General features: G+C 34.8%; 1 protein-coding gene across 1 annotated transcript in view; it reads right to left on the minus strand.

The window, feature by feature from the left end:
- The window catches only part of LOC113403266 (LIM domain-binding protein 2), a 56,368-nt gene that overhangs the window by 32,652 nt on the left and 10,476 nt on the right, over nt 1-13,240 (minus strand). Inside the window, exon 2 of the mRNA XM_026643738.2 lies at nt 5,151-5,536. Coding sequence (XP_026499523.1) covers nt 5,151-5,536 — 386 coding nt within the window. The remainder of the gene's footprint in view (nt 1-5,150; nt 5,537-13,240) is intronic.

The following is a 13,240-nucleotide window of genomic DNA, read 5'->3' on the forward strand; positions in this document are numbered from 1 at the left end:
GCGGCCGGTTTAAGCTGAGCCGTGTAACGTCACCCGCGCGCGTTTAGAAGCGGGTGGATATTGGAGGCGCGCGGGTTGAGGGAGGTCAAGTGGTAATGGGCGAAGCGGTACCACGGTACGTAGCGATGGATAGATAGGTAGGTGGTACTCGGGGTGGGCGCGTACAGTCGGTGACAAAATGTATTTCATTTATTATTTTTAATTATATATTATTATACAAAATAATTGTTATGTTTTGATAATATTTAATTTACTAGTTATCGTTTTATTACTATTTGTTGATAATGTTTTGTATACTATATTTTTGTGCCTTAAATATATAGCAATCAATAAATCGATCTTCAATCTGTCCCAAAAACGAAATTGAGCTGTCACTTTACTAGCTACAGTTAGTCCTCGCGAGAATTTCTATGATTTCATTTGATCATACCTAAACAATAATAAGATATTTTGATTTAAAAAAGTATTAATTATTTGTTTTTTTTTTTAATTACTACTATTGTTCAAGAACTTATAAAACCGTTAAATTGAAATCACAAAGTGAATGCTTCGAATGTTCGGAAGAAACCTTAATACCGACGATTATGATATTGATACGCTTAAGCATCGTTCGCGTACACGATAATTAACATCTGGATAAAATGTTCAATCTTACATATAGATAATTTATAATAATAATTGTTATTAATTTCGATCGTTAAAGAAACCTAAAATATTAAAAAACACCTGATTGTGTGTGACCATAAGTGAAAACCTTTTTTATATTTATATACGTTTTACATTTACATTAGTAAGCAATTAAATTAAAAGCAATTAGACTCCGATTCAAAACTATACATCCAAAATAAACATGGAACGCGACAAAACGAACACTTTTGATAAAGTTGTCGCTTATTCATATCCGAAACAAAAGGCCAGTTTAAAGACTCACCCTTATTATATATAATACAGAATTTGTTTTAAAACAAATCAATTTGTGATTGTTATTCACTCCACAACCATTTCATTAGTTAATGCATCGGGTACGATTCGAAACTGCTGTTTTAAACTTAACTGAAAAACAAAAGGTTAAAACTTCGATCATAGATTCTGTGTTAAGTAGTCTTTTTGAACTAAGTTTAAGTTTTGTTTAATTGCTGAACTTTTGTTTTAAGTATAAACATTTATATCATCACAATGTTTAAATTTTTTCTAACAATATGTTACTGCATTGAAGGTTTAATTTAATTGTTAAGTACTATAATATGGAAGAGATTATTTTAAGCAGGTTTATCATCTAATTAAATCTGATCTGAATAAAGATTAAGATCTATGTTAAAATTAACATTATTTATTGATAATAAAAAATATAATTATTTATTATACTGATAGAAATAATAACATACAGCTTCATCAAGAATTTAGCAATCAAAATATACTTTATTCAAGTAGGCTTTTACAAGCACTTTCGAATCGTAATTTCACAGAACTATTTTAAGCAAAGCTACCATCGGCAATATCTCTAAGTATTATATAGAGGTATGAAACATAATTTAATATTCAAACAGATTTTAATCCGCTTAGCTGTTAAATTGCAATTGGTCAACATACATTTCACAGAATATTCACTGTCACATACAATTTATGCAGAAGATTTTAAAAGCATTAAATACACCCAAACATTTCATATCGTGACGTAACGTTCATTCACAAATTTACTTAATGAATTTCCCATGCTTTGTAGTATCGTCTAATACAATACGTATTGTAGTCGTACTTACTGCAACGCGTTTGTTTCTCTATATTCTCAGTTACCCCCTTATTGAACATATACTCTTACGAACAAGACATCTAACTTTTTCGCATTATCACTTTAAATTTTAGGTACATTCATACCTGTCAAGATAACTATGTTCCTAATACAAGATATTTTTCTATAATACGTTCGTACAATGATAATCTGTTACCTGTTTTACTATCATAGTCTATCTGTAATGTTTTGGATAGTTTTTGTAACGTTTTATGTACGATAACATAATCAAAGAGATAATTATTTATTAAATTAAAAAAGCATATTAAAAACTTGTAACAAAACAGAAATCAATTTAGATCGGTTCTATACTCATTATATAACTTTCATCTTTAATGTTATTATAATTATAATATATAATATAAAATTCGAACCACTTCGCACAAATATAACTTAATTAAATTTGTATGCGTATTAAAGATATGTAGAAAGCCAGTTTTGGCATAAAAATTAGGCCCTTTACAATAATATGTTGTAACTCTCAACAACGACACCACTCAAATAATTATAACCTTTAATTTGTTTCCAAATGTAATAACTTAAAGACCATACAAACAAATCCAAGTTAAGTATAAATAAACATAAAAATACGTATAATCACAAATTAAAACAAATTAAAAATCTAATTAACGCTTTTCGTCTCGACCGTACCGCCGCTTCACAAAATATATACCTACACAGCGTTCACCTACATTTATTTGTGCACTCACACTGGCGCAATTTTATAGCTCACACACACAAACGTCGAACGAGCTTCGCCCCACGCACACAGGCACGTTTTATTTTACTCTGAGGATAATTTTGCGATTTTTACCGCGTCGTGCATCGACGCCATTTTTTTTTCTTACATATAATAATATAATATAATATATTCTATTTTTAAAAATCGTTTTTTTGTATTTACGTCAAACTCAATTTTCAATAAAAAAAAATAAAAATAAATATATTCTCAGATGAGTTTAAACATGGAACACAATTTTAATTGTTTTAATCAACGCTACCGACTAGGGACACTAAAGTACGTCTTTATGAAGCCTTTAAATAATAATAAATTAAAATATTAATTAATATAAAATTGATGATCAAAGTCTAATATGTTTCTAATTTAATTTCGAATACATTACAGCAGCAGTTTAATATTTAATTAATAATAATATTTAACTCCAGAACATAAAATTCATAATAGTCATGCCAATAGTCTATAATATTTGTTGACTTCCAGGCAGGATGACTAACATCACTGTATTTTTGTATGTTAAAAAGAGTAAGTACCGAGTTTCTTGCCGGTTCTTCTCGGTAGAATCTACGTTCCGGACCGGTGGTAGCTTCACTTAATATAGTTCGTTAAATGACGATTCAAAAATGCTTGTAAAAGCCTACTTGAATGAAGTATATTTTGATTTGATTTTATTCTTAATTTAATAAACGTATCCTTCTCCGAAACGCGTTACATCTTCTGATATAAGTTATACGTATATTGGTCTAGTAGTTTTTCAGTTAAGTTATTATTAGATCGTTTATTAATATAGATAGCGCACGTCGTTTAACTATTCGACCCATTGTATTTCATAAACATATTCTATATGACATGACTTCATGTATTCCTGGTAAGATAAAGAAATAAAAATTATTATTATCACTAGCTTCCGCCCGCGACGTCGCCCCATTGTGAGGGAGGGGGTTGGGGGTACAGGTGTTATTAATAATTTTTTTATGGCTATGGTGGCAAACGAGCAGGAACAGCTGATGGAAAGTGACGACTGACGCCCACGGACAACTCCAATACCGAGGGTCCCACCGGTGGGCAGAATTCTGTCCCCGGTACACAGAGCGATTTGTAGCGTATTACATTACGCGGCCCCAGCGCGGTATTTAATTTTTTATTCAATATAGATAGGCAGGCTGGCAAATGGGCCACCTGAGGTACAGGCACGAATGCCGTAACTATTTAGTCGCCAAGATTGGTGGTGGATTGGCGATGTGAGAATGAATATCAACGGTCGTTACAACTTACCATCAGGTGGTCTACTTGCTTGACAAACTATCAATAATAAAAGAAAAGATTCGGCGCTATTATTGTATTATGAATGGTAAATGTCCATAAGACTTTGGGATTCGAACTTTTACCATCATTCACTTGGTAAATCTTAGGATCTACATGTTAGGTTCGGTTAGGTCGGAATGGTAAAAGTCCGAAAAAGTCGTCCCTTTATAATAAATACTTAAATTTACCAACTCGTGTCGGTAAATCTTAGGTTGTAGTGGAAAATCTTGAGATTTACTTTAGTTCGATCTTTTACAGTAACATATAAACTTATTCAGTGTGCCAGGGTAAACAGTGGTCTTACGGGGCCGATGTCTGGTGGTGGTGACCTTTTACCACTAGGTGGTAAGGTACAAAATCGTAATTTGTCGTAGTTCAAAATCTCTATCAGATATGTCAGAATCTTATGCGCTCAACTAATAACAATTGGTAACAAGAAATAACTAGACTGGCACATTTTTACACAGAACCGGGGTTAAGGATGGGGGCAGCTGGGGCCTCCACAAGAGAGGGGTCTTCCGGTAGATTCTTAGATTAAAACCTAATTCTGATGCGTTAACTATTTTAATATACATATATGTCTAGATATAATAGAATTGAAAAAGCTGATAGACCAAAAAATAGAACGTTTTCACATTATTTTGTAAAATAATAAAATCAGGGGCCTCCCCCTCTGTTGCCGCAGGGCCTCCAGACCTCTAAATCCGGACCTGACTTTGTAGTTCAACATCCGTTTCCGTCCATCGTAAGACCATAAACACTGGCCCTTTTTAAAAATCGTCCATTCACGAATATTCAAAAATAACATCAATCATGACAAAAGACAGAAATTTTATTTTAAACTTTATAATGCAGCCACTTATCTTATAGTTGTTACTTGGATAGAAACAAAAACAAAAACACTCGTTCCACTTCTAAATCAACTCCGATCAAAAAAAATCAAGAACAACTCCAGGAAGGCCACGACGCGGCCTTTTATAAATTGGCACTAAACAATAGTTTACTTGTAATATTGTTTAAACTTAACTCGTATGCTTAATTTGTACTATTAAAACATTGTTAGAAAACCTGCAGGTAGTAGACGAGAACCAGCGTAGTGAAATAAACTCCAAAGCTTCTCCTCAATAGAGAGAGGAGGAATTTGCCCAGCAGTGGGTTATTATGGTTACATGGTATAGTTTCCTAGTTGTTTTGTTTAAACTTATATTATAAATATATGTAGATAACAATGTATTGTGTGACCTCGTTAAAATTATTTAACACGGTCTCTTTCGTGTTTCGTCTATTAGTACCGAACGTAGAATCGAACCAACTAACCTGTCAACAGGTGGCGGCAGTGGCGCCATCATGTGCGGGTGCGGCGGCATCGGCGGATGTGGCGGGTGAGGGTGGAACGGCGAGCCCGGCGGCGCGAACCCGGGCCCCGGGAAGTGGCCCTGCTGGGGGCCCGGGGGGAAGCCGCCGCCGGAGCCCGGCCTCGCCGACGGGCTGCCGAAGGGGCCCGCCGCCGCGTAGGGCCCCGCGAACCCGGGTCCCGGGCCGGGGGTCGAGGGCGCGGGGGACGCGGCGAAGGCCGGGCCTGCCGGCGAGCCCGCGGGCGGCGCGAACGCCGGGAACGGTGGCTCGCTGGACTTCCAGGCGGCCGGGACGCCGCCCCCGGCCTCGTCCAGCGCGGGGACGCGCCGTTGAAGGCCCACCGACATCTGATGGTTAGGAGAAAGCGTTGAACGAGGAACATAAATAGCGATCACCAAGGAACTAGTGAAAGGAAAAAACCTAACAAAAACTTCAATAATAAAACAATGACTCCCTGTTTGGGAACGAGTCGTCATAATGATGTCGATAGTGTCAAGGCTGAGTAATTAGAAAACGTCATTTAACCCGATGAAACCTGCAAACGGGGGAGCGGCCGCTGTAGCCGCCCGGCGGCAGGTAGAGGCCGTTGATAACCAGTCGCAAAAAAAAAAAACTCAGCGCATTAGAGCACCTTGCACGCGCCCGGGGGACTTGCGGATCACTTTTAAATAATCATTTTACAAGTTAATCCTGTTCATTAGACTCGAATATATTCTTCATTCAAATAGGTTCATAAAAGCACTTTTAAATCGTAATTCTTCAGTATTATATTAAAGCTACCACCGCTTAGATTCTTCCGAGAAGAACCGACATGAAACTCAGTGGTTACTCTTTTCCAACGTTGTAACTACAGAGTATGTCCAACATTTTTTTTTTTTTAATTAAATAAATATAGGACAACATCACATACATTACTCTGATCCCAATGTAAGTAGCTAAAGCACTTGTGTTATGGAAAATCAGACGTAACGACCATAAACAGCCAGACCCAAGACAACATACATTTTTCTACATCGACTCGGCCGGGAATCTAACCCGGGATTTGCCTGTCCGCCTACGTACTTCATAATAAAAAAAGCTACTGTTCTTACCAAACATAAGTACAGACATACTAACTAATTATTGTGTATAATAGCTATTTAATTAACTATTACATTAACACAAACACCAGCAGAAGTCAAGACCTTCTTTAAAAATGGTAAACTAATAAGGCCTAGTTTCCGACTTCGCGAAGTTAATACATCCTGCCTGGGACACGGTATTCGTTTCTTTAATAAGATCCCACAACCATTTTTATCTTGGCCTATTAAAAAAATTAAATCTCATATAAAAGGATATATTGATAAAATAAAATAAAAGATATTAAACATAAAAAAAGTTTGGACTAAAATGTTGCCGGTTCTTCTCGATAGAATCTACTTTCCGAATCGGGGGTAGCTTTAAATTTAATGGGGGTCAGTATTAAACAACAAACTCCAATATTAGTCTGTATGTATACAAATGTCTTGTTACTATATTCAAGTGAACGTTTCGTTTTTGTCACGATAAAATTCAAAAGCGTACTTATATAAATGTTTCGTAAGTTTGGAAGTCGCATTTATTTGACGTATCGGACCGACTTTAACGGTTCGTTAATAACAGATTACTGTTGTATAATAACGATCCGTTATATATAAAACTGACAATGGAGAGCACTAAGCCTGTGACACACCTAACTAAAATAATATAATATAAACTATAGCTGGGCATAGTACGATATATGTATTTTCTATACTCATTTCCGTGCGACCCAAACACCTATGATATATTTCTGTGACGTCACCAACCTCGTCGAGACTCGTTGAATTCATACTAATTGTATTTTGAAATCAGAATTAATTATTGGTATCAATGAAATGAAGGCAAAATATATATTACTAGATAAAAACCTGACTTCACTTGGGTAAAATAAATAAAACTAAACAAATATGAATATACTAACTACCGTAGACCAACGAAATTATTATTTGGAACAAACTTTCTGAACGCACCCGTAAAAGTCAAACATGGCCGCCCGTTGAACTGTCACGTCATTGAATTTCATTTATTTAATATAGAAATATCTCGATTATACTATATTTATATATGTGGATATGTGATATCGATTAAAAATATAAAATTTTTTAATGATCTATAATTATCCATAGATTTCGATCAAGTCTATGGTAGACCTGCACGGAATTATTAATATAGATAGTACGGTATATTAATATATATTAAGCTAGGTGTGTAGCGGGCTTTACGTGAAGGATATCACGTGAAGGTGCTTAAAAATATATCTTATTTTAGTTATATTAGACTATGTAACTAAAAGATTCAAACCGGATCACAACGATACTAAGTATTACTATTTGACGATCGAATATATATATCCTGAGTAGTACCTAATCAGACGTGCTTGCACAAAGCTCTATTACCGAGCAAATAAAACCTCTACTTCGAAAGGTGTTAACCTATTTAAAAATCCAGTCCAATAAAAAAATAAACCAGTGGTTATCATAATTATTTTATTTAATTATCTTCCTAATATAAAAAATTTTATATTTATTTAAATATATATATATATATATATATATATATATATATATATATATGTAAAGAAAATAATGTATTTTTCTTTAATTTGAATTCCGCGAACCTAGAATCAATCTCGTGATTGTGAAAAGTAAAGTATAAAGTATCTTCTGATTTAGGAACAGACATTGTTAATAAATAAACATTAAATGTCGTTTCTCTTTTAACAGGTGCGTAAATATTATTTTTATAAAACAATGCGTAGGTTAATACAAACTTTTATTTTATTTTCTATTATTGTAAAATTAAACAAATAAACCTCTTTTTACAGAGAAACTCAATTGTGTTTCATTAACTGTGTCGTCCTAATAAAAAGAATACCAGAAAAAATCTTATATATATATATAAAGCAGAGCAATATTTTTTTTATAGGACAAAATCCCAAATATTATATTTATACGTATAATTTGATACACCTTGCCGAGTTTCAAAACGAAGCGAGCAGGAGATACATTTATAAACGTCGGAAACTTAATACATAAAATGTTTTTAGGGACCACGTTAATATATATTTATGCAAAATATATACAAAATTAGACGAAAAAAAAAAAAAAACTATGAACTGCTCTCGCCTGTCTTTGAGTGGCACTTAATATATTAGTGTAATACTTCTATTTATACTAATAATATAAATACTGCTGTTTGGCGGTACAATATCTATCTATGTAGGATTTTTTAACTGACGCTGATTTTCAGAATAGAAGAAGTGATATAAAAGAGGAACTACCCAAAATATTTCCGATATAATCTACATCCCGAACCACTGGCAGTTTTATATTCAACAACTATATTCACTTGGTGGTAGGGCTTTGTGCAAGCCCGTCTGGGTGGTACCACCCACTCATCAGATATTCTACCGCCAAATAACAGTACACTGTATTGTTGTTCCGGTTAGAAGGGTGAGTGAGCCAGTGTAATCACAGGCACAAGGGACATAACATCTTAGTTCCCAAGGTTGGTGGCGCATAGGTGATGTAAGGAATGGTTAATATTTCTTACGGCGCCTTTGTCTATGGGCGGTGGTGACCACTTACCATCAGGTGGCCCATATGCTCGTCCGCCAACCAATGACATAAAAAATAAATAAATATATATAACAAAAAAGTTGTTGTTGTAGCCTAAGTTACCCCTTATTACATCAGCTTTCTGCCAGTGAAAGTCCCGTCAAAATCGGTCCAGCCGTTCCAAAGATTAACCGGAACTAATACAGACAGACAAAAATTAAAAAAAAAAATTGGTATATGTACCGTGTATAAAATACATATACATTTAGTTGCAAGCGGTTATTTTAATATTACAAACAGACACTCCAATTTTATAAGTATAGATTTAATCTCGTATCAGGAATACTTTGATTTTATCGACACTGGTGAAGAAGAAAAATTATAGCAACGTTATGTATTACAAAAAACGATTTTAATAAAAGACCACACTTAAAACGTGGTGCTCTTGCTTAAATACCCCAATATGTAAGGTATCTAAATATCTTTGATTGGCCGTAGGCTTACTTGGATATTCAAACTTTCATCCCCTATTTTACGCTTTTTAGTAACGAATTCCCAAAATGGTTAACTCATTAACCGAAGCTGATTTCCATATTTCTAACATTAAAATGAAGAATTTCCATATAAACTTTCACCCCCTATTTAACACCCTTTGCGGATGAATATTGAAAAAAAATATTCTTTGGGCTCACTTACGTTCCATAAGAAATCCCTGTGGAAGATATCATCTTGTTAAACCCAACGGTTTAGGCTGTGCACTGTATGACAGTTGTCATTAAAAAAATATTATTAAGTATGTTACAAAGAAATCCACTCGTGTTCACTAGCCAACTACACAAGATGGAAATTTCACAGAGACTTGAGCAATACATAGAAATAGAACGCAACAATGATACATAACAATATACAGGCGAATGTAACCCTAATGTATTACAAATTTAGAATTATTATCGTATATTTGAGTGTTATTTTAAGAACATTTCGAATGTCGTTGAAATAATAGACCTAACAAGAATGTAGAAGCTTTCAATAGTACATGTCCAAATAAACAAACCAGGTCGTAATTATTGTATGAAAAATTGGTCTTGGGCAAGTCCGTCTGGGTATGTATCACCTTCTCATCAGACATCCTACTCCCAAACAATACTCAGTATTGTTGCGTTCTGGTTTAATCGGTCAGTTAAACTATAGGCACTAGGGACATAACATCTTAGGTCCAAGTTTGGTAGCGAAAGTCTAAGGGCCGTCTCGTTCGTCTAAATACACATATATCAATAAAAAAAATTGTCACCAATATTTCAGTAGACTTTCAACAACCTACATTAACCACATATAGCCTATTCCAATCAAAGTAGGAATAAAGATAAACAAACTTTGCATTTAAGTATTCCATGCGATTCGCTAATAACTCAGCTATATTGTGCACCACTAAGAGTTTATGATTAATATATCTTTATTTATAATACAATACTATAACACTAAACTACATATTTCCACTTTAATTTTACGTCAAAAATTCCGATAACAGTTTCGTCGACGTTCAAAAGCCCATTTTTTCGCAAATCCACAGTGAATAACATAGATTAATCAAGCTCTCGACCAATGATATCGCGTCAATTCGCTGTCAAATGTTGTCTATTTGGTCTTTCTCCTCTTATGGTTGGAATAGATCATAAAACATATACTAAAAGATGCACCGCGTGTCGGAAAATAATACTACTTATAATATTATTTTAAATGCGAAAGATTTTTGTTACTCAATAACACCAGAACGGCTGAACCGATCGGAATGAAATTCGTCAGAGAGATAGATTATATTCTGGAATAGCACACAGGTTACTTTTTATCCCTAAAAATGTACCAACACCTGCAGAACACGAGTAGTATAAAGAGCATTGGCATTGACATTGAATTTCGTGAAATTCACGCGTTAGAAGCAGAGGTTTTATTCAAACTTTATTTATACGGAAAACATTGTGCTCAAGTTCGAACATGATTTTGTTGAATAATTTAATTTATGAATACATTTTTTTTTTCTGTTATTGTTTGTGTATTTAATTAGTATTTTAATTTGTTTAATTTTCAAGATTTCTTAAGGTAAGCCGTTCTGTGTTTTTTAATTCAACTATACTAAGCTCATTTCTTTTGGCACACAACAATTATACGTTAAATTTAAATTATAATAATATGTTTAGTAGTAGCAATAGTGACTTTCTTGAGTGAATTCTGGGGCAGTGAGTATAAACGTCATTTTTTCACAGATACATCTAATCATCAAAGTTGCGCTAATAGTTTCCTACCGATTGGTTAGGCAGGGAGGACAACACGAGCGTCGATGCCTTGCCATGCTCTTAAACCTACACCCGAGACGCAAGCCCCGGGGACGGAGTTTGTCCTTCTGCCACACGATGAACCGAGCACCCTTACGATACAACCATGGTATACTAACAAGTTCATCTCTAATCACCACAGATTATTCAAAATCTCGACCAATCATATCGAGACAATTCAAGGTCAACGTTGTTTATGTAGCGTTACTCGTCTTACCATCGAAACGGACTAAAGTATTCACTACGACAGTTCAAACAAATAACGTCGCTTTAAAAACATTTTTTTTTTTAATAAAATCCAAGTATTTAGGATTTAAGTGTTAACAATATTCAAAACGCCAGACATATTGTTGCTCACATCTAGACGCTTGTTGAATTTAATTGCTCGTATTGCATACAATTATATATTTCCTGTATTTAAATAGATTATGTTCCCACGATCTCGACGTGCCGTCTTTATTTAAGTGTAACATGATATTATTTCTGTTATTGTCGCACATACGCAGCTCGTATCACGCAAGAGAGAGCGGCATCATTTAATTTATTTCAAACACAAAATTGCATCTATTTCTATACATATATATATGTATATAGAAAAATTGTTGTACCTGCAATTCTTGGGCCGTATTTTTTTTTAAAATATAGTAGCAATGTCATAATTTAACTAAGGGTTGGCTTATATTCCTTTTTAATCCTCCAACTAGGCTTAAAGATTGTTTTAAGAAGTAGGGACGTGGTCCTGCGAAGTTTCACATCGACTGCCCTTAACCATTGTGCTATTGTTGCGTCTTAATTTTCACCAAGACTACTTATATGACTATATTAAAATAGATATACATCATACACATCACAACGAAGTATATTTGTTAATTATATTATATCCTGTCTAAAAGATCGACAAAAAAGAACAACACTATTCATCGTCTACTAACTTCCGTCCTATGATTCGCAGTCTATAAGAGGGTAGGTTTAGATGTTAGGTTAGGTTAGCCCTGTGCCATTTTCTGTACATATGATAACACATAGAAATGTCATCATAATCAACGAGTCGTTAAGACGTGACATTATATTTTACATACATTAACAACCTGTAAATTTCCAACTGCTGGGCTAAGGCCTCCTCTCCCTTTGAGGAGAAGGTTAAGAGGCACGCGTTCTAACCACTGGGCCATCTCGGCTCTCTCTATCTGGTCTCTAAGACGTGAGAACGTAACAAAATACTTCTGCATTTATAATAATTTAATTTTATTATTATATGGGTAGGCGGACGAGCCGAGGCCGAGATGGCCCAGTGGTTAGAACGCGTGCATCTTAACCGATGATTTCGGGTTTAAACCCAGGCAGGCACCACTGAATTTTTATGTGCTTAATTTGTGTTTATAATTCATCTCGAGCTCGGCGGTGAAGGAAAACATCGTGAGGAAACCTGCATGTGTCTAATTTCAACGAAATTCTGCCACATGTGTATTCCACCAACCCGCATTGGAGCAGCGTGGTGGAATATGCTTCATACCTTCTCCTCAACGGGAGAGGAGGCCTTAGCCCAGCAGTGGGAAATTTACAGGCTGATTATGTTATGTTTTATGTAAGGCGGACGAGAAAATGGGACACCTGGATGTCACCACCAGCCGTAAACAATGACGCTGTAAGATATATTAATCATTCTTTACTTAACCAATCTCAGGAATTAAGATGTTATGTTTCTTGTGCCTGTAGTTACCTAACTCACCCTTCAAACCGGAACACAACAATACTGAGTACTACTGTTTGGCGGTAGAATATCTGATGAGTGGGTGGTAACACCCAGACAGCCCTACACAAAGCCTTACCATCAAGTAGGATTTCAATCAGAGCAAAATATTCTTCACTCAAGTAGGCTCATAAGATCACTTTGAATAGTCATGTTACACTGTTGAATGAAATTTAAACCTACCATGGGTTCGGAAAGAAGATTCTACCGAGAAGAACCGGCAAGAAACTCAAAAGTTACTCTTTCCCACCATTTTAATTACAGACTATGTCACTACACAACATTTTTTTTATATATCCAGCGTAGAAGGCAATTAATACTAAGTCGACGCTTTTTTATCTTTAATATTCATAA

The sequence above is a fragment of the Vanessa tameamea genome, chromosome 29 (genome assembly GCF_037043105.1).
Source record: "Vanessa tameamea isolate UH-Manoa-2023 chromosome 29, ilVanTame1 primary haplotype, whole genome shotgun sequence".
NCBI lineage: Eukaryota > Metazoa > Arthropoda > Insecta > Lepidoptera > Nymphalidae > Vanessa > Vanessa tameamea.